The sequence below is a fragment of the Bubalus bubalis genome, chromosome 9 (assembly GCF_019923935.1).
Source record: "Bubalus bubalis isolate 160015118507 breed Murrah chromosome 9, NDDB_SH_1, whole genome shotgun sequence".
Lineage (NCBI taxonomy): Eukaryota > Metazoa > Chordata > Mammalia > Artiodactyla > Bovidae > Bubalus > Bubalus bubalis.
In genome coordinates, this window is record NC_059165.1 from 100,841,515 (window position 1) to 100,864,182 (window position 22,668).

At 41.0% G+C, this 22,668-nt stretch overlaps 1 protein-coding gene across 3 annotated transcripts in view; it reads right to left on the minus strand.

Annotated features, from left to right (window-relative positions):
- Positions 1-22,668, minus strand: part of LOC102391222 (adhesion G protein-coupled receptor E2) — a 41,044-nt gene that overhangs the window by 14,689 nt on the left and 3,687 nt on the right. For all 3 annotated transcript variants that reach the window (XM_025293680.3, XM_044948250.2, XM_044948251.2), the window contains exons 3-15: positions 22,385-22,504; positions 19,326-19,472; positions 17,865-17,918; positions 17,442-17,576; positions 15,006-15,052; positions 14,831-14,908; positions 14,241-14,418; positions 9,061-9,168; positions 8,655-8,875; positions 8,290-8,469; positions 6,596-6,793; positions 6,091-6,326; positions 29-95 (exon numbers count right to left, since the gene is read on the minus strand). In XM_025293680.3, the coding sequence (XP_025149465.2) occupies positions 29-95; positions 6,091-6,326; positions 6,596-6,793; positions 8,290-8,469; positions 8,655-8,875; positions 9,061-9,168; positions 14,241-14,418; positions 14,831-14,908; positions 15,006-15,052; positions 17,442-17,576; positions 17,865-17,918; positions 19,326-19,472; positions 22,385-22,504 (1,769 nt within the window). The remainder of the gene's footprint in view (positions 1-28; positions 96-6,090; positions 6,327-6,595; positions 6,794-8,289; positions 8,470-8,654; positions 8,876-9,060; positions 9,169-14,240; positions 14,419-14,830; positions 14,909-15,005; positions 15,053-17,441; positions 17,577-17,864; positions 17,919-19,325; positions 19,473-22,384; positions 22,505-22,668) is intronic.

Consider the following 22,668-nt stretch of genomic DNA (forward strand, 5'->3'; position numbering starts at 1 on the left):
AGATCCTCTGATGTCATCCATTACTCACAGAGAAGATGGTGCAGACAGGGCCAAGAAATGTCCATACAAATCCCTTTTCTGTGCTGAGCCAGCATCTAAGAGAGGTGGTTGAGAATCAAGAGTATATTAGCCTTTGTGGATAAAGAATTGATAGATGAACATCTCTCTCATTCCTCAAAGTTTTTCCTGACTCCTGGTCCCAATAATTATTATTGGTTTTTTTTGGTCAGAATATTTTGCATAAGATCACCCTGGTACAGGGAGGGAGGAGGGTTCAGGATGGGGAACATGTGTATACCTGCGGTGGATTCATGTTGATATATGGCAAAACCAATACAATATTGTAAAGTTAAAAAAATTAAAAAAAATAAATAATAAAAAAATTAAAAATTAAAAAAAAAGATCATGCTTAGCAAATTTCAATACACAATACAATATTAGCCATAGGCACTATGCTCTATAGTAGACTTCCTGAACTTATTATTTTGCATAATTGAAATCTTATGTATGTCCTTGATATTAGTAAAGGCCATGGGTGTATACTTATTCCCAATTGTCAGGTTATACACATTAATCATGTGCAGCTTTTTTCCATGTAAATCACAACGTAAAAAAGTGGTTTTAAATAAATATAAACTTATTTTAAAAAGCCCTTTGAAGTCTTGGCCCTCATATGCTGGCAGAAAAAAATGTACATGTTTTAAAGAAAAAAAATCAATAAAAATTAATTTATGGTTTATGAGACAAATATTGAGTATCTCTTTCTCTATCAGGGCCAGTTCTTGGCTCTGAAGATCCAGTTATGATTAAGACAGTGAACTCTTTCTTCAAGGAGTTCCTAGCTCTGTAGGCTTGTTGATAGTTAGACAATAGAAACAATCAAAATGATGAAGCTTAAGATCAAATATGAGGAGCTGTGGGAACACATAAGTGGATCTATAACCTAGTCAAACCTGTAGGAGGTTCTGATACTGGGAAGGGTTCCCTGAGAGAATTCTGTTGTGTTTATGATGAGAGGTGATGAGTAGGTGTAGATAGGGTGAAAAAATTGGGGACAGCCAAGAAGAGAGAGAGGGAGAGTGATTGACAGAGAGAGAGAGAGAGAGAATAACAGTAAGCCTGACACTGCTATGGCAGGCTCATGTGCATTATACAATTTATTCCTCATGACAATATAGGTAATCAAATGATTGCAAATCAGGGGTCTGAGGCATAAGGATACAGAGTCAGTAACTGAAGTTCACACTGATAGAAATGATAGAATTGATGCTTGATCCCAAATAGGAACTGTGTGCGATTTGGGAGGTGTTAGGGCCATGCTAGTTGGATCCACCAGGAAGAACCAAAGAGAGAGCTACACAGACAGGGGCTGGCATACTGCAGCCTGTGGTCCACACTAGGCTGTTGTCTGATTTTGGAAATGTGTTTTACTGGGTCAGAGTTACACTCATTTTCTTATATCTTTTCTGTGGCTGCTTTTGAACTACAAGGGCAGAGGTGAAAAACTGCAACTGAGACTGTTTGACCCACAAAACCAAAATATCTACTACCTTGTGTTTTATAGGGAAAGTTTTCTGACTTTTTTTGCTAAACTATCTAGAAAGGCCAGTGATCCAGAAACCATTTGATGCAGGTTGGCATCAATTTTTACCAGCATAAGAATTTGTTGTGAGTTCTTCAGTTGCTAAGTCGTGTCCGACTATTTGTGACCCCATGAAATGGTACTCACAACAAATTTCTAAGATGGACCATAAGGAAATCTGAATGCCAAAAATTGATGCTTTCAAATTGTGGTGCTGTAGAAGACTCTTAAGACTGCCTTGGATAGCAAGGAGATCAAACCAGTCAATCTTAAAGGAAACCAACCCTGAACATTCACTGGGAGGACGATGCTGAAGCTGAAGCTCCAATACTTTGGCCACCTGATGTGAAGAGCTGACTTGTTGGAAAAGACTCTGTTTCTGGGAAAGATTGAGGGCAGGATAAGGCGGTGACAAGGACGAAATGGTTGGATAGCATCACCAACTAGATGACATGAGTTTGAGCAAACTCAGGAAGATAGTGAAAGACTGGGAAACCTGAGCGACTGAACTGAACTGAACTGAACTGCAGCACGCCAGGTTTCCCAGGAATCTCAGAGGGCAACATAACACATGTATACCTGTGGTGGACTCATTTTGATATTTGGCAAAAGTAATACAATTGTGTAAAGTTTAAAAATAAAATAAAATTTAAAAAAAAATAAAATAAAAAAAAAGAAAAAAAAATTCACCACACAATACGTGCTGAGCCTCAATTACTAGCGGAGAAGCAGCTCAGATGCTCAAGTCCACTGCAGCTAGTGGGGGCTGGGTGCAGAGGTTTGGGCTGTGTGGCTGGTTCTTAGGGTAAGGACTGGGTTTGAATGTCCTGTGGACAATCAGAAGGGGCTAATGTAACACAGCAACCCAAACCATGTGAACACCAGAGAGACAAAGAAAACCAAAGGACCTTTCCTGCAGGAAGGCTCAAGTGCTGCATGGTGACACTTGGCAAGCTAACAGAATAAGTATTGTGCCCAGAGAAGGAAATGGCAACCCACACCAGTGTTCTTGCCTGGAGAATCCCAGGGACGGGGGAGCCTGGTGGGCTGCCGTCTATAGGGTCGCACAGAGTTGGACATGACTGACGTGACTTAGCAGCAGCAGCAGTGAATACCAAAGGGGAGTAATCTTCTGCCATTTACGACCCTCCTTCCCTGGAGTCAGAGAAGTAAGAGTGTGACAGCCAGAGCTGGAATGCAAGGGGCTGCTGCAATCTTGGCCCCAGAGACTGCATTTCCCACCAAACTGTGAGCAGGCTGTCAGTCAATAACCACATCTTCTTTGGATCCTGGACAGTTCACACTGGCTGGGAGTGTCACAGTCTGAGACCAGCTCCCAGAGGAGAAACACAGCACACCTGGCATAGTGCCCTTTTCGTGCAACAGAGAAATTGGGCAGCTTGGACTGGGGAGGTGCATAAGATGCATGGCCCACCCAGGACAGTGTGCTTGCCAAGCACCTGGTTGCCTGAGTTGCTTGGATCTGGGAAGGGCACAAAATGCACAGCACACTTGGGTCTGAGCCTTATGGAGGCCACCATCATCCTGATACCAAAACCAGACAAAAACCACAAAAAAAAGAAAACTACAGGCCAATATCACTGATGAACATAGATGTAAAAATCCTGAACAAAATTCTAGCAAACAGAATCCAACAACATATTAAAAAGATCATACATCATGACCAAGAGGACTTTACTCCAGGGATGCAAGGATTCTTCAGTGTTCTCAAATCAATCAATGTGATACACCATCTTAACAAATTGGAAGATAAAAATGGTATGATTATCTCAATAGATGCAGATAAAGACTGACAAAATTCAACATCTGTTTATGATAAAAACTCGAGGAAGTAGGCTGCTGCTGCTGCTGCTAAGTCGCTTCAGTTGTGTCCGACTCTGTGTGACCCCTGAGATGGCAGCCCACCAGGCCTCCCCGTCCCTGGGATTCTCCAGGCAAGAACACTGGAATGGGTTGCCATTTCCTTCTCCAATGCATGTAAGTGAAAAGTGAAAGTGAAGTCGCTCAGTCATGTCCGACTCTAGTGACCCCATGGACTGCAGCCTACCAGGCTTCTCCGTCCATGGGATTTTCCAGGCAAAAGTACTAGAGTGGGGTGCCATTGCCTGAGAAAGTAGGCATAGAAGGAATGTACCTCAACATAACAAAAACTATATATGACAAACCCACAGCAAACATTATTCTCAATGGCAAAAAATTGAAAGCATTTCCTCTAAATCAGGAACAAGGCAAAGGTGCGCACTGTTACCACTACTATTCAACATTGCTTTGGAAGTCCTAGCCATAGCAGAGAAGAAAAAGAAATAAAAGGAATCTAGATTGGGAAAGAAGTAAAACTGTCACTGTTTGCTGATGACATGATCCTCTACATACAAAACCATAAAGACTCCACCAGAAAATTTCTAGAGTTAATCAATGAGTATAGCAAAGTTGCAGGATATAAAATTAATGCACAGAAATCCCTTGCATTCCTATATACTAACAATGAAAAATCAGAAAGAGAAATTAAGGAAACAATCCTATATACCATTGCAACATTAAGAATAAAATACTTAGGAATAAATCTGCCTAAAGAAACAAAAGATCCATATATAGAAAAGTATACAACACTTATGAAAGAACTCAAAGATGACACAACTAGATGGAGAAATATACCATATTCATGGAGTGAAAGAATCAATATAGTGAAAATGAGTATACTACCCAAAGCAATCTATAGATTCAATGCAATCCCTATGAAACTCCAATGCTATTTTTCACAGAACTAGAACAAATAATTTCACAATTTGCATGGAAACACAAAAAACCTCAAATAGCCAAAGGAATCTTGAGAAAGAAGAATGGAACTGGAGGAAACAACTTTTCTGACTTCAGACTATACTACAAAGCTACAGTCATCAACATAGTATGATACTGGTGCATAGACAGAAATATAGATCAAAGGAGCAAAATAGAAAGTCTGGAGATAAATCCATGCACATATATAGACACCTTATCTTTGACAAAGGAATCAAAAATATACAACGGAGAAAAGACAGTCTATTCAACACGGGGTGCTTAGAAAACTGGTCAACCACCTATAAAAATGTGAAACTAGAACATTTTCTAACACCATACACAAAAATAAACTCAAAATAGATTAAAGACCTAAATGTTAAGACCAGAAACTATAAAACACTTAGAGGAAAACATAAGCAGAACAGTCTCTGACATAAATCACAGCAAGATCCTATAAGACCCACCCCCCAGAGTAATGGAAATAAAAATAGAAATAAACAAATGGCACCTAATTAAACTTAAAAGCTTGTGCCCTATGAAGGAAGCTATAAGCAAGGTGAAAAGACAGTTTTCAGAATGTGAGAAAATAATAGCAAATAAAACTACTGACAAAGAATTAATCTCCAAAATATATAAGCAGTCATGCAGCTCAGTACCAGAAAAATGAATAACTCAATCAAAAAGTAGGCCAAAGAACTAAACAGACATTTCTCCATAGAAGACATACAGATGGCTAACAAACACATGAAAAGATGCACAACATCACTCATTGCTAGCCAAATGCAAATCAAACCACAATGAGGTATCATTTCACCCTGGTCAGAATGGCTGTTATCAAAAAGTCTACAAACAATAAATGCTAGAGAATGTGTAGAGAAAAGCGAACACTTTTACACTGTTGGTGGGACTGTAAACTGGTACAACCATTGTGGAGAACAGTGTGGAGATTCCTTTAAAAACGGGTCATAGGCCTGTCATATGACCCAGCAATCCCACTATTGGGTATACTCCCCAAGGAAACCAGAATTGAAAGAGACTCATATACACCAATGTTCATTGCAGCATTATTTACAATTACTAAGACATGGAAGCAACCTAGATGTCCATCAGCAGACGAATAGGTAAGGAAGATGTGGTACATACACAGAGTGGAATATCTCTCAGCTGTATAAAGGAACTCATTGGAGTCAATTCTAGTGAGGTGGATGAAACTGGAGCCTATTATATAGAGTGAAGTAAGTCAGAAAGAGAAAGACAATATGAAATTTAGAAAGATGGTAATGAAGATCCTATATACAGGGCAGCAAAAGAGACACAGATGTAAAGAATAGACTTTTTGGATTCTGTGGGAGAAGGGGACGGTGGGATGACTTGAAAGAATAGCACTGAAGCATGTATATTACCACATGTAAAACAGATGACCAGTGCAAGTTCAGTGCAAGCAGCAAGGCACACAAAGCTGGTTCTCTGGTACAACCCAGAGGGATAGGGTGGGGAGGGATGAAGCAGGGGGATTAAGGATGAGGGGGACACATGTACACCTGTGGTTGATTCATGTTGATGTATGGAAAAGCCACCACAATATCGTAAAGTAATTATCATTAAATTAAACTGAATAAATTAAGAAAGATAAAATTAAAGTGTTATGTTGGTTCTATAATGGCCATAGTCATGCATGAGAAGTTAGGATGGTGGGAATTTGGTTTTACCGTTTGGGTGTTCCATAAAGATGAGGCCTGGATGCAGAAGAAATGGCCACAATCACAGCCGGGACTCCATAGCCCACTGGGAACACAAGCTTCTTCATGAATCTGTTGACACTGGAGTAGTTGACCACTGTCAGGTTGCGTGCAGTGAGGAAGAGCTGCAGACCCTCCAGCAGCATCCAGATGAAGGAGGCCAGGTAGAGATAGTGTAAGGCACCTGCAATGATGGCGCACAGCACCTGGGGGAAGAGGAAGGTGTCACCTGGATGGTTTGTCAAGATGGAGCATGGCCCCAGGACTTCTTCTATGACTTGCCACTGGGGATAACTCTGATGTAAATGAATGAATTATCAATTGAATGGTTGCTTTCTAGTTGTCAGTCCATGTGAATTGGCTACTTATCCATCTAACATTACCTGGAAACCCATTATATTAAGGAGTCCAATGCAGTATGGCCCCATGAACTCAGCATCCCTGGGGCAGGGATATTCTGGGACAGTATACGTACCTTGCTCTTAGTTCTGTTGATGGCTGTCAGGAAGAGCAGGTGGGCCAGGAAGAGGCAGAGAGAGAGCTGCAGATGGAGAGAGGTGCTGATGCTCTGGATGGCTTTGCACAGAAGGAAGGTGAGGGCCGCCAGGAAGAGACACAGCAGAGAGAGGCTCAGTCCCACGTAGGTGATCACATTCAGTGTGGGATCCTCCTCCTGGGACCCAGCAGAGAGAAGATCAGTCATACTTTCCTGCTGTGGGGTAGTGACCCTTCCACCATTTTTATTTGTAGACATAGAAAAATCAGGAATGGAGGTGCTGAGTAGATTATGTTATGGATATGTTATGTTTATGGATAACTTTCTCCTGGTTCAAAAATATAGAAATTTATGGGATGTGAATGATAAAATCTGTGCCTGGAAGGATTGAGGGATAAGAGTCCTAATGAAGACCAAGACCTGGATCTCACAAGGGTTTATTTCCCTCTAGACTTTTGAGCATGACTAAGCTTCTCAGTTACCTCAATAGGTTCACAGAGGCAAGAAGCTACATTTTGAGCACCATCCTCCATCCCTGTAATGTAAGGATCTACAACAAAGCCTCTACCCCTTGTCATGATGTCCAGGTATCAGTTCCCAACTCTGAATTCAGCACAGTTTATCCCCGTAATATTTCTTCATGATTGGCCACTAATCCTTACAGATTTAGAGCTAAATTCTTGGGTAAAAGAGAAAAACTACTATGCTTGGATGTTGGCTGTAGCTTAAAATCGATAATGTCTGCCTCTTTTTGGAGTGCATGTGTTCTCAGTCACTCAGGTGTGTCTGACTTTTTGTGACCTCAAGGACTGTAACCCCCCAAGCTCCTCTGTCCATGGAATTTTCCAGGCAAAAATACAGGATTGGGTTGCCATTTCCTCCTCCCGGGGATCTTCCCAATCCAGGTATTGAACCTGAGTCTCCTGTGTCTTCTGAGTTGACAAGTGAATTCTTTACTACTGAGCCACCTGGGAAGCTTGCCTCTTTTTGGGAATCATCCTAAATACTGAGGACAAGGAAAAAGTATCTGCCAATTTCCTTTTAGTATAAGTCTGGGTGAAGAGAGAGAGGGAGAAAGACAGAGTGAGGTGCACAAAGGATGAATAAAATGAATGTTAAAACCTGCAAATTAGGTGCTTCTGGATAAAAAGCATTTGAGTATGGTAGCACCAAATTTATTTTTGCAGCATGTCTCTATGTTTGATTTTGTTTAAGAATGAAATGTTTAAAAATAAATAACCAGCCCTCCAGATGATTCTGATGCACTTTAACTTTTGATAATGTTTGGCTTATTGCATAAAACTAATTTTTGTACTGTATTAAAGTTCTCAAGAGAGGTCCATATGGGAAGAAATGCAGGTAGCCCCTAAGAGCTAAACATGGACACCTGCTGACAGATAGGAAGTCAAGGAGACCGCAGTTCTACCACCACAAGGAACTGAATTGTGCCAAAAATTAGAGGGTTAGAGGAGGACTGCAAACCTCAGATCAGAATGCAGTCCAGTCTGACAGAATGATTTCAGCCTTGGAAGAATTTGAGCAGACATCCCCGCTATAACTTGCCAGATCACTGACGTGCGATAACTGGGAGACAGTATTTTTTTCAGGTTTTACATGTGTGATAATTTGTTCCACATCAAGATATTGAATGCAGCCCCTCTGAGGGGTGTCACCTGCACATCGTAGTGGGCCATGAGGACAGCAAAGCTGCCGAAGTGGGTGCACTGGCAGGTGGTGCTGTTGTCTCTGCTGTCCATCGTCCTACAGCCTCTGGTTGCCCAATGGCCACTTCCATTCTGGCCCTGCTCCCAGAAGACGCAGTGCACCTTCCCCTTTGTTTCAAGGGTCCTTGACTGTAGAAACAGGAAGTAGGTTTGAGCTGGTGGTTCTGTTGCTCAGAAACGCTGACCCAAATCTAGCTCATGATGGACTTTCCTTGGGATATGATGCACTCGTGATGGACATCCCTGAAGCATAAAGGCTGTGCCCAGGACTCAGATCTCTCCCACACCCACAGCTTCATCCCCCCAGGACTCACATGTTTGAAGACAAATTTGACTGGAGAACTGAGGTTCTGCATGTTACTGTTGCTGATAAAAACGGATATGACATCTGACAGCAGGATAGGGGGAATTTCCTGCAGCAATTCCCCATGTGTCTCATGTGGAACTGCCTGTTCCTCAGCATCCACGATCAGGGGAACTTTATCCAGCAACTTTTCAATCCCAGGTATGGAGACAAGGCCCACCACAATGGGATCTGTAGGACAAGGGCAAGGTTGATATCTTGGGGGTATCCATGACTCCTCCTTTAATGAACTATTTCCCTGTGGCCCCACCATTACCCATAGTTTCCTTTAAAGTATACATTTCTGTTTATTGCTTCTTTGAGTATTGTGTTCCGTTGTGAATTCCTATGGATCTGTACCCTGCCACAACCATTACCTGAGTCATTAGATTCATGCACTGTATCCCAGATCAGTATCATCTTTATGTTATTCTGAATCAAGGTGACATTCTTATCTTCTTTATCCAGTGCCTTCAATGACATTTCTAAGAGTTGTGAGGGTTATAGAAGGGAGTTAGATTAGTAATTGTGCCTATGATGGTACACATACTACCATTATTTGCATACATAAAAATAAATATTTTAATATATTATGTGCTGTGTGCTGCCCTTATTTGGTCAATCGTGTCCAAATCTTTGCAATCCCATGGGCGGTAGCCTGCCAAGCTCCTCTGTCCATGGGGATTCTCCATGGACAGAATACTGGAGTGCGATACCATGACCTCCTCTAGGAGATCTTCCTAACCCAGGGATCGAGCCCAGGTGTCCTGCATTGTAAACTTTGGATTAATATTGGAACCTTTACTGTTGATCCACTAGGGAAGCTCAATAATATTAGTCTCGGTAGCCTATCCCTTCTCCAAGGGATCTTCCCGATGCAGGAATCAAATCAGGGTCTCCTGTATTGCAGGAAGATTCTTTACCAGCTGAGCTACCAGGGAAGCCCCTTAATATATTATATAAATATGCAGATACTTTATATATTACATAAGGTGTATTATATGGGCTTCGGTGGTAGCTCAGGAAATGATATATTTTTATCATTGATTTACATGATATCTAAATATGATGTCAAAATATCTAAATCATATGCCATATCATATGATTTATATGTATAATCATTTATATGATCATACAATCATACATAAATGATTATATATCATTTTATCAATGATATATAAATAATATTTATAATAATGTATATTATAAATAATGATATTATTGTTTTAAGCAATATCATTTGGTACACATAATAGTGGTATATACATATATCATTTAAATTTACAAAGGATTGTAAGAGAACATATAAGCAATTATTCAACAACATGAAATGCAACCTAAATAAAATGGAGAAATTCCTAGAGACACAAAATACAAAAAGTTGATTTAAGAAAATGGAAAATCAGAGCAATCCAATAACAGATAAGTAGATTGAATCAGTATCCAAAACTTTCCAAAATGAAAAGACCAGAACAGATGGCTTCTACAGTGAATGCTCTCAGGCATTCTGGAAGAATTAATACTAATCCTTTGTAAACTTTTCTATAGAACAGAGGAGAAATAACTACCTAAATAGTTCTATGAGACCATCATTATCCCAAGAACAAAACAAGATAATGCATCACAGCAATCCCAATAAACCAATGTCAATATGAACATAGATACACAAATAGTCAACAAACTACAAGGAAAAATTTTATCCCAGGAAACTCAAGACTTGTATATTGAATACTACAAAAGACTGTTGAAAGAAATTAGAAACTCTAAATAAATCATAAGATATCCTGTGTTCATGGATCAGAACCATCATATTAAGTTCTCAACAGTCCCCAAAATGATTTATGAATTCAATGCAATCTGTATCAAAATTCTGACATCATTAAATTAATTTTCAGCAGAAATGGAAAGCTCATTCTAAAATCCATAATGGATTGCAAGTGACCTGGATAAACAAAGCAATCTGAAAGCTGAAAAACAAATTTGGAGGCATTACAATTTCTGATTTCAAAACTTACTGCCAACCTACAGTATTCAAAATGGTGGGAAATTGCTATATGAATACAGAGCAGTAAAACAGAACTGAGGATCCAGGAATAAATCCATGCATCTATGGTCGGTTGATTTTCACAAAGGGGTGTCAAGACCATCAATGAGCAAAGAAAAATCTCTTCAACAATGATGCTGAGACATCCAGCTTTCCAGAAACAAATGAAGGAATTCAGTGACCTACTTCACAAAATAAATTGTAATAAAGAAATGGGTCAAAGACCCATTGGGGTCAAAATGGGTCAAAGATCTACATTCAAAAGTTAAAACTAAAACAAGTAGGACAAAAACACATGAGTAACTTTTCATGACCTTGGATTTGGAAATGGATTATTAGATATGAAAAAATACACAGAAGCAACAAAAGTGCCAATAGATTATATAGACTCCATCAAAATGGAAATATCTATTCATTAAAGTGAAAAGACCACAAAAAAGTGAAAAGGTAATCTACAGAATGGGAGAATATATTTGCAAAGACATATCTGATAGGATCTAAATTAAGATCTATGAAGATCTCTTATAGCTTAACAACCAACTGTAAAAAATTGAAATTGAAAAGAAAGAAAAATGCTCAAGTAGATGTTTCTCCAATAAAATATAGACAAATTCAACAATGACATGAAAAGATGTTCAACATCTTAGTCACTAGGGAAATGCAGATAGAACCATGATGAGATATCACCTGACACACACTAGAATGGCTACATGAAAAAGAAAGCAAAATGGAAGTAACGTGTTGTTGAGGATGAGGAAATTGGAACCCTCATACGTTGCTGTTGATAATGTAAAATGAAGAAATATCCACTTTGGAAAACTAGTTTGGTGGTTCCTCAAAAAGCTGAAAATAGAACTACCACATCACCAAGCAATTTTCAAACCAAAACTTATGCTACAGGAACTTCCCTGGTGGTACAGTGCTTCCAAGACTCCATGCTTCCAATGCAAGAGACACAGTTTTGGTCTCTGGTCAAGGAATTAAGATCCTACTTGCCATATGCTGCGAGGTGTGGGCAAAAAAGAAACACCACATTCATAGTAGCTTTGGTCACAACAGTCAAAAGGTGGCAGCCAGCCAAAGTCCATCAATGGATGAATGGATAAACAAAAGGAGGTACATCCATGTACAATACATTATTATTCAGCCATAAAAGAATGAAATACTGATACATGCTACAACATGGGTGAACCTTGGAAACATTATGCTAGTGAAAGAAGCTAGACATTCAGGTAATATATCTTCAATTTTATTTATACAAAATTTCCAGCATGGCAAATTCATAGAGACAGAAAACAAATCAGTGGTTGGCAGGGACCAGGGGAACAGAGGATTGAGGAGTGTTTGCTTAGTGGCTACGGTTTTTACTTTTGGAGAGTTGAAGTTATTTTATAAATAGAGGTGATGATTACAACCTTGCTGCTGCTGCTAAGTAGCTTCAGTCGTGTCCAACTGTGTGTGACCCCATAGACGGCAGCCCACCAGGCCCCACCGTCCCTGGGATTCTCCAGGCAAGAACACTGGAGTGGGTTGCCATTTCCTTCTCCAATGCATGAAAGTGAAAAGTGAAAGTGAAGTCGCTCAGTTGTGTCCGACTCTTAGCGACCCCATGGACTGCAGCCCACCAGGCTCCTCCATCCATGGGACTCTCCAGGCAAGAGTACTGGAGTGGGGTGCCATTGTCTTCTCTGATTACAACCTTATGATGTACTAAGTGCTACTAGATTTTACACTTTGATTAAAATCGTGAACTTTAGTGTCTGTCAGTGGAGGAATGGGATAAAAAGATGTGGTGATTATGTAGAATAGAATATTAATTTACCACAGCAAAGAATGAAATTCTGCCATTTGCAACATTCTAGATGGACCTAGAGAGTATTACACTTAGTGAAATAAGCCAGATAGAGAAAGACAAATATTGTATAGCATTTCTATGTGAAATATAAAAATAATATAAACCAAGATATGCAAAACAGATTCATTGATATTGAAAAGAAACTAGTGCTTACCAAAAGGGAGATCATAGAGTGGAAGGGCAAGTTAGGGTTATGGGATTAATAAGTGCAAACTGTTATGTTTAAAATAGATTAAAAAATAAATAAATAAAATAAAATAGATAAGCAACAGGGATATATTGTTTAGGATAAGGAATATAGCCATTGTCCTGTAAGAACTTGTAATGGAGTGTGTTCTGTAAAAATACCAAATTACTATGCTATAATCCTGAAACTACATAAATAAAATAAATGTTTAAAAATAAATAAATAATTGTGCTAAACAAAACAAATACTCAATTGAAACAGATTATATCTACATAACAAATAACATGAGAAAGTTATGTTATTCCAAATAAAAAAATTTCCCTTTTGTAATTATTTTATTTTGTCTTAAACTTTCATTATCATTATTTTATGCTCATAATTTATTTACAATGAAAGTGTATATTATATATAATTTTATTCATTTATGTTTTTCTTACTGAGGTATAATTAACAGGTATAGTGACTCCATACTTGAATATATTGCAAAACGATCACTGCAAAAACTAGCTAAAATCTGTCATCATACAGAGTTCCAAATTTTTCTGTGGTAAGTCCTTTTAAGATGTACTTTCATAGAAATTTAAAATACACAGTTCAGTACTATTAACTATAGTTACCATGTTGTACATTCCCATAACTTAGTTTTAACTGGAAGCTTGTACCTTTTGACTTCTTTGCACCATTTCTGGTACTGCTATCCTGGTCTCTGGCAATCACCAATCTGTTCTCTATGTTGATGACCTTGGTGTTTGTATAGTCTTTTTTTTTTTTCTTTTTTTAAAAATTTTATTTTATTTTTAAACTTTACATAATTGTATTAGTTTTGCCAAATATCAAAATGAATCTGCCACAGGTATACATGTGTTCCCCATCCTGAACCCTCCTCCCTCCTCCCTCCCCATACCATCCCTCTGGGTCGTCCCAGTGCACCAGCCCCAAGCATCCAGTATCGTGCATCGAACCTGGACTGGCAACTCGTTTCATACATGATATTTTACATGTTTCAATGCCATTCTCCCAAATCTTCCCACCCTCTCCCTCTCCCACAGAGTCCATAAGACTGTTCTATACATCAGTGTTTTGAAAGTGTTAGTGGCTCAGTTGTGTCTGACTCTGAAACCCATGGACTGTAGACTGTGAGGCTCCTCTGTCCATGGGATTCTCCAGACAACAGTACTGGAGTGGGTTGCCATTCCCTTCTCCAGGGGATCTTCCTGACTCAGGGATTGAACCCAGGTCTCCTGCATTGCAGGCTGACTCTACCATCTGAACCATTAGAGAAACGAGGGTATTTGTCTTCCTCTGTCTTAGTGTTTTGCTTAGCACAATCATTTATTTATTTTTTTAATTTATTTTTATTTATGAGGTCAACATGAAATACAACCCTGGTCACTGGGCTCTAGTGAGGTTGGGAAAGGAATGAACCAGGAATGAGCAGAGTAGGAGACTGGAAGCTGTTCCAGGTAATTACCTGTGCCTGAAGGTGAACTGAAGTGCAGTGACTCATTGTTCAGGGACTTGCTCAGTCCTCTCAAGACAGTTTCCAGGCCAACTAGCAGGTTAGAGGCCACAAGGTGCTGTTCTGAGTTGGGCAGGGTTTCCAGGTCCTGGGGGGCCTCCAGCATTTCATCCACCCCCTGTATGAGGTTCTGTGGAGATAAGGACACAGAACCAGTAGATCACACACCTGAGAGGTTGTATGAAGACATTACCCACTCACTCACAGAGAACAGAGCTTGGAAATTGAGTGATAAAGGCAGTGCCAGGTAGGATTCTTTGGGTGGTCTTTGCACCTGGAATCCAGCCATTCAGAGGTCAATCTTGTACATGAATGCCAAGGATGACGTAAACCTAATATTCAGGAGCTGCAAGATTAAAGGTTTTTAAAAGGTGCATGTGGGAGTCTAACAGTGACTACACATGTCCACACTTCCCACCCACCCTGGGAGAGGCAGGGCCTCAGAGCAATGCACCATTATGTTGAGGTATCTCCTCCTGGACCAGATTTTCCTACAGCACCTGTGGGAAGCCTCCACCTGCTTCCCTGGGTCCTACCCTTACCTGGATAGTGTCCTGGACAGGGACTGACTCCACATTTTTACTAAGATTCTGGACTCTGTTGAAGAAGCAGGAGAGCATCTGGAGGGGGAAGAATATGAGGAGGTTAGAACTTGGGGGAAATAGGTGGGCTATATGGAGGGATTTCCTGTTGTGTGTTGTCAGCTGGGCAACTCACCGAGCTGTTGATACTTGAGGGTGCGGTCCAGGTGTGGATGGAGATCTCTGCAGGGAACAGAACAGTGGATCATTAGGGGTGAGAGCATTTGTGTGTGTGTGTGTGTTATGAGTGGGATCTGGGGTCAGGTCAGGCCAGGGACCATCCCAGACATTAATCCCTGAATATTTGGTTACTCAAAGTAACAGTTAAAGAAAAACCATGAACGTAAGAATGAATCAAAAAGAAGGAACAGAATGCTTGATCCTGTTTATTCCAATTAGGGAACCAAAGACTTTATGGCTTCACAGGACTCACGACATCATGATGAGTCAGGGCAGCCATCTGGTCCCCCCAGATCAGTCCTCATCTCTGGACCTAAGGGTTTCCCTTCTAAGGCCCCAGACCCAGGTGGAGGGTCTGCAGTAAGATAGAACAAGATATAGGAGGGATGCACAACTGAGGGATTCAAGTTCAACCTCTAACTGGGCATTGAGACTTCTTCCTGTCTTAGATGGTGGCAGTCGCTGGAGACCTGTCTTAAAGGTTGATGAGATGAGATGGAATTGAGTGCAGGATAGTGGAAATGGGGTGTGAGGAGGGGAGGATATGAGGATCTGGAATTCCTCAACCTGACAAGTGTGCTCCTAGGAAGGAGCTGGGACTAGCAGCCAGATCTCTTCTCCCTGTTCAGCAGTTTATGAATCTCCATGAGACACACGTACAAATGCATAAAGGAAACTCTGGGAATACCTCTAGAGTGACAGAAAGACTGAACATAGGTCAAAGACCTTTTTTGATGACAAAATCTGATAAAATCTACTTTTATAAAAAATATTAAGTAACACATGGATACTTGGAAAACAAAGATAATTTAAAACATGGGAAAAAAAAAAGGAAGGAAGAAAGAAAATCACTCATGTCCATTACACAGATCCCTGGAAATTTCTTCAAATTTTTTTTTCTCATCGTATTGCACATAATAAGAATACTTTTCTTTAATAGCAATAAATGTCCATCAAAAACTTTTATCAGTAGACAAGGATTATTTCTTGTAAAAACTGTATAATTCTCCCTTACTTTTTAGTATTGTGGTAAAATTCATAAAACATAAAATTTACCATCTTATTAACTTTTTAAGCAATTTAATTTCCCTTAGGATCCTATATTGTTGAAAATAAAGTCTTGAAATTTTAGATCTGGCTCTTGGTTCTATGACCCTACTAAATGTGTGACTTTGGATATTTAACTTAAGCTCTTTGGGCCCAAATATGATTATTGAAAAAAAATTCTGCCTTGAAAATGTAAAACTCCTAGAATAAAATATGACAGTTGGGCAAACTGGGAGAAGGTAGGGGGAAAAAATCTAAGTGTGCTAGCATCCTGGGTCTGCTGTGAGGATTGATGTGGGAAACCTCAATGGTCAGTGAGGAGGAGTTCCTGGTGAGCTTGGGATAGTGAGAGAGCCTGAGCTTCCTCCTGGGAGTTTCTTTCCTTCTGTTGGTTCATTTATTCCCCCCCCCCCTTTCTTTTTGCCATAATAATAATAATAGTGTAACATCATGAATGACAATAATAGCTCTCATGTGTTGACCATAGTCAAGACTATGGTTTTTCCAGTGGTCATATATGGATGTGAGAGTTGGACTATAAAGAAAGCTGAGCACCAAAGAATTGATGCTTTTGAACTGTGGTTTTGGAGAAGACTCTTGAGAGTCCCTTGGACTGCAAGGAGATCCAACTGGTCCATCCTAAAGGAAATCAGTCCTGGGTGTTCATTGGAAGGACTGATGTTGAAGCTGAAACTCTGATACTTTGGCCACCTGATATGAAGAGCTGACTGATTGGAAAAGACCCTGATGCTGGGAAAGATTGAGGGCAGGAGGAGAGGGGGATGGCAGAGGATGAGATGGTTGGGTGGCATCACTGACTCAATGGACATAGGTTTGGGTGGACTCTGGCAGTTGGTGATGGACAGGGAGGCCTGGCGTGCTGTGGTTCATAGGGTCTCAGAGAGTTAGACACGACTGAACAACTGAACTGAACTGAACTGAAACTTTAGCTTTTCTTCACTAAGGTAAATATTAAATCTAAGTTCATCCATATGGGGTAGGTACGACGACTACCTCTGGTTTACAGACAAGCAAATAATGCACAGAGAGGAAAAACAACTTCCTAACTGTCAAAGAGCCTGTGTCTGAGCTAAACTTTGCACCACGCAGCCCAGCTCTGCTGTGTCGACTCTCAGCCCTCTCCTAACCGATCATGAAAACAGGATTACCCACTCCTCTCATACTTTCCTGTGCTGTCACTTTTATGTTACGCTTGTTAAAAACCTTTTGAGCTGCTCCCATGGCTGAGGGCTCTGGAGGTCCCATTGTGTCCTCACACAATCTCTATATACCACCCCCAAGCATATGCCACCCACAAGTTAATGCCACCCCCAAGCCTCTGTACCATCACAAGTCTCTGAGCGGCTGGTGATGACTTCCCCAGTTGAAGATGTGAATCCTGGAATGCAGTGACAGGTGTTGGCATCAACACATTTGGAGTTTGGAGGGCACCACTGAGCACAACGAGTTGTGATAGAGGCTGTGTGGATGAAGATCATGGTCAGAAGACCCAAGAAACTGAGGAAGTCAGCTGCATGCTAGAGACCCAATAGTAGAGGAGGGGAGGAAAGTGTTGAATGGCTGCCACCTGGAGTGAAAAGCCTCAGAAAACTCTGGACATAATGGGGAAGAGTAACAGCTGTTAGTATCCTTAGAGGATACTTTTGCAGAATAAACCTCCTTTCCCCATTTTATTGGTGAGAGGACCCAGACCATGGCACACACTCTCAAGCTTACATCTCCAATGAGGCTGGGTGCAGAGACTCACTTTTAAGGTTCTGGACTGCAGTGTTCATTGTCTTCAGCAGTAGTAGATTCAGTTCTGTGGCAGAAAGACAGAGATGACAAAGAGGAGAGAGTTGAGCTCTAAATGCAGCCACTATCCCCATGGCCTTTGCCTTCTTACTGGATGGCTTTGGCTCTATAGCCCATCACTCTCAGCAACATTCCTGAAGCTCCTGTACTTTACTTGAAATCAAGGAATCAATACTTCCCCTCCATTTCTCAGGCCTCTTGAGGGATCAGTCACTGATAGACACAGCCCCTGTGGAACCTCATGTGCTACATGTTTGTAGAAAGAATAGTGCTCTCCCATCCATGCTAGCTCAGACTCTAGCTCCATGAAGCTGGTCCAAGACCCATCCCTGAGCCAGGACCCTCAATAAGCTTTCAGGAAGTGGTGAGGAGTGTAAAGATGATGTCAGACAGGCCAGAGGCCCCTGGACACTGGGGACAAGACTGGGGACACAGTGGGGGTCTACTTCCAGCCATGCAGAACTGGTGTTGTGAGGATCCACTTCATGTACCCTTGGAAGGCATTTTCCAAACTGAAATAAAATGGTAAGACTCATCATCTGAGTGAGGCCAGCTTTGTGGTAGGGCTGAGTGGCTGAAGAAGAAGCATGTGCTTATGGATGAGGAGTGGCTGGTGTTTCTGTCTTTGCCCTGGGCATCCAACTAGGGATGCAAACTTGTGGGTTCCTTCTGCGCAAGGCTCAAGTGGTCTGAGTCAATGTAGGGCCTTTGTTGACCTCTTAAGTAGAGTTGGATCAGGACAATGAAGCCCAGTGATACTCTCTCTTTCCACCTATGCCAGATGGGAGCCACTTTGAGTATATGTGGTGTGGTTCATGTCATCTACTCATTCTGACATAACATCCTCCCAGTCCCAGTCATTTGAGTTTCCCATAGGCTTGTTAATATAAATTATTGGTCAGGAGAATGGTGGATACTTGCATAGTGAAATAGACAAAGGCTGAGTGGCCAAGGAACTGGGTAAGGTTACCCAGGGGCAGGGCTGGCTGGGGAAGATGGGACCACCCTTGAATACCCCCCTTCCAACATTTCTAGACAGAGTTCTCAGGTCCATCATTCCAGAAGAGTCTGAAAGAACCCCTAGCTTGCTCAAATCTGTATGGGATCCAGGTGAGAAAGGTCTCATATTGGAAATTAATGATGAAGAATACAGATAATTCCCTGGGACTCATTGCACTGGACATCAACTCCTGAAATGTCTTGATACCACTCCTCTGTTTATTTTGAGAAAATAAGATGTCAAGTGTCAAGGGGGCATCCAATATTGCAAAATTGACACTCTATGTGGGGTTCTGACCCTTGGGGTTTGGAGAGAGAGGGGATACCAGTAGGTGCTGAGAACAGACCTCTGTGGCCTAGAGTAAGTGGTCAAACTTAATGAATGAGGAAATGAAAGAAATGGGTTCCTTCTTACCAAAGGTTTTCTTAGTACACTCATCCTCAAATTCTTTTTGAGAAAGAGTTCTGTTTCCTCTGCATTGACGCTGTGTGTTGTTAAAGTTCTGGCAGTCTACATATATTCCACAGGACACTTTCCATGATGGTCCACACTTGTTGATGTCTGGAACACAATAGGACAAAATGTCACCTCTCAAAGGTATGAATTCCATTGTGAATTCACATGTCACTCACCTCCATCCTGATCTTGACACAAGACTGAACTGACTCAGCTCCTCATTAGCTCTTGTAGGGTTAGGCTGAACTAGCACCAGTTGCTCCAGAAAGCTGGCTTGCTGTTCTGCTCATCCCTGCTCTCTGACTGGATCTGCATGTACCTTGATTCAAACACTCTGCTGTGTCATATGGGGACTGGAAGGAGGTCTGCCTCCCCGCTGCAGGCCTTTTGGGGTAGACAGAAAAAATGACTTGGTTCCGGACCATCCTCTTGGTTGCTGTTTGCATCATCAGGGACATGCATTTGAGCTCCAGTCATTCCTAACTGTGAGTGACAGTGACACTGAAGGCTTCCCAAGATGCTGAAGAAATGGAGGCAGTCATGGCTGGAGGATTGTCCAGAGTGATATCCATCATTTACAGCTGAGGTTAGGGGTAGGTGATCAGGCTCTTACCCATTGATCCCCTCCACTTTAGTCATAGCAGTCCTAGCACACCCCACAATCTTCATCAAGCACTCCCCCAGCTCTCATGTTAAGACGTCTCAAGATTCCCCAGGATGTCTCTAGGAGAGACTTGCTCTCTCCACTTCTGTAGAAATCCCATTTTATCAGAGCCTGTTATGCATGGGAAAGAGGAAGCAGCTCACAGCTGAGTCACTGCAGGTGTTCTCTGGCATTTTACCTCTCCCTGTTCCTAAACTTAGGAGGAAAGGTGCCCATGAGCCAGGTCCCCTTGGAATAGGTCAGGGAACCATAGAACAAGTGCTGGACACCAATGCTGAAAACAACAGCAACTTAGTAAAAATTCAGGAATAGAATGTTTGGCTCTTGTACATATATGATCTCCTTCCAGTCAGGGGGCCAAAGACGTTTAGAGCCTGGAAGGACTCACACAGTCATGATCAGTCAGGGTAGACAACTGGTCTTTCCCAGGTCAGAGTTTCTTATCCAGACTTTTGACATTCCCTTCTAAGGCCCCAGGTCCAGGTTGTGGGTAGTATTAACATAAGGATATGAATGGAAGGGGGAGGGATACACACCTGAGGAATTGTTGTTCAGCCCCCATCTGATCACTGAGATTTCCTCCTCTCAGATAGAGACCCATATTAAAGGCTGAGGGATAGGGAGGAGTGAGTGGGGGAATATGGGAATGAGTGCTGGAAGGAGAAGACATGAGGATGGGGGATTCCTCAACCCGACAAGTGTAGTCCAAGGAAGGAGCTGGAATCCAATTACAGCAGCAACCAGATTTCCTCTCCATGTTCAAGAGTCTGCATACCTCCCTGAGATACACACATGCAAGTTCACAAAGGAATCTTTCAGATACTTCCAGGGTCAAGTAAGGGCTGTGCAGTAATTGCAATATCTTTTCCTTTCTTTGATAAAATTTACTTTCTCCCAAATTTTAAATAACACATGGATACTTAAAAAACAGGGAAAAAGTTAAAAAAAAAAAGGGGAAAAAAATCACCCAGAAGTCTACTATTCTAGAATATTGTAGGTTTTTTTTTTTTTTTTACTCATTGTTTCAAATATGCTAGGAATAATTTATTTTATTACCAATAACTCAGACTATTTTGAGTAGATGAAGAAGAATATTTCTTGAGGAAAAATCATATAATTTTCTTTTCCCTCATTAAAAAAATTGCAGTAAAATTTCGATAACAAAAGTTTTTCAGCTTAACTTTATGTTTAATAATTTCCTTTTGTGGTTCTATTTTTTTTGAAGAATAAAAACTCCTTGGCTTTAGACATGGTGTGTTTCTACTACCTTATTAGTTATATAACTTTGGACATCACTCAATCTCTTTGAGGCTGTATTTGCTAATTACAAAAATCAGGCTACCTTGAAATCATAAAATTCATAGAAAAAACCATACTGTATAAGCTCCTTGATACTGGTCATGGTAATAACTTTTTTTTTTTTTTTTTGACAGCAAAAGCAAAGCAACAAAAGCAAACTAGAGGGATGGGACTCCATCAAACTACACAGCTCTGTACAGCAAAATGAAGTGAAATCACTCAGTCGTGTCCCACCTCATGGACTCTACAACCCATGGAATTATCCAGGCCAGAATATTTGAGTGGGTAGCTGTTCCCTTCTCCAGGGGATCTTCCCCACCCAAGGATCGAACACAGGTCTCCCATATTTCAGGCAGATTCTTTACTAGCTGAGTCACAAGGGAAGCCCAAGAATTTTGGAGTGGGTAGCCTATCCCTTCTCCAGAGGATCTTTCTGACCCAGGAATTGAACCGGGGTCTCTTGCATTGCAGGCAGATTCTTTACCAACTGAGCTATCAGGGAAGACTGTACAGCAAAGGAATCTATCCAAAAAATGAAAAGAAAATCTACAATATCAGATAATAATTTACAAATCACCCATACATAAGGGGCTAATACCCAAAATATATAAAGAACTCATATGACTCAATAGCAAAAAAAGAACCAAACAAAGTGATTGAGTAAAAAATGGGTAGATGATCTGAATAGACGTTTTTCCAAAGAAGACTACCAAATGGCCAACAGGTACATGAAAATGTGTTTAACATCACCAATCAATGAAATGGAAATAAAACCCAGATATCACCTCACACTTGTTAGAATAATTATTATCAAAAAGACAAGAAAGAACAAGTGTTAGTGATGATGTGGAGGAAAGGACTTTTTTCCATTGTTGGTATCAATTAAATTTTCACCCTTCTGGGACTGCTCACTTCCTTCATGCTTTCTTAAAGTGTATCTTTTCTTATTCTCAACAAAGTGCTTCTGTGCTGCCCTCAGAGCTGAATGCTATAGATGTACCACAGCCTCTCCCCAAATCTGTCTGAGCATTTCCACCACCCCAAGGCTCTGTACCATGGCAACTCTTCAAGGGACTGGTGAAGCTGTCCTCAGATGCAGAACTGAATCCTGGAATGCAGCGGCAAGCATCAGTATTGACACATGGAGGGTTTGGAGGGCACCACCAAGCACAGGCTGTGAGGGAAGAAGCAGTGGGGATGGAGGTCAAGGAATTGTCAAGGAATGAACAAAGCCTGCTTCAGGCTGGTAATCTAATAATAGAGGAAGGGAAGGAATGGATGGGATGGCTTCCATTGGAAGTTGTTGTTGTTTAATTACTAAGTCATGTCTGACTATTT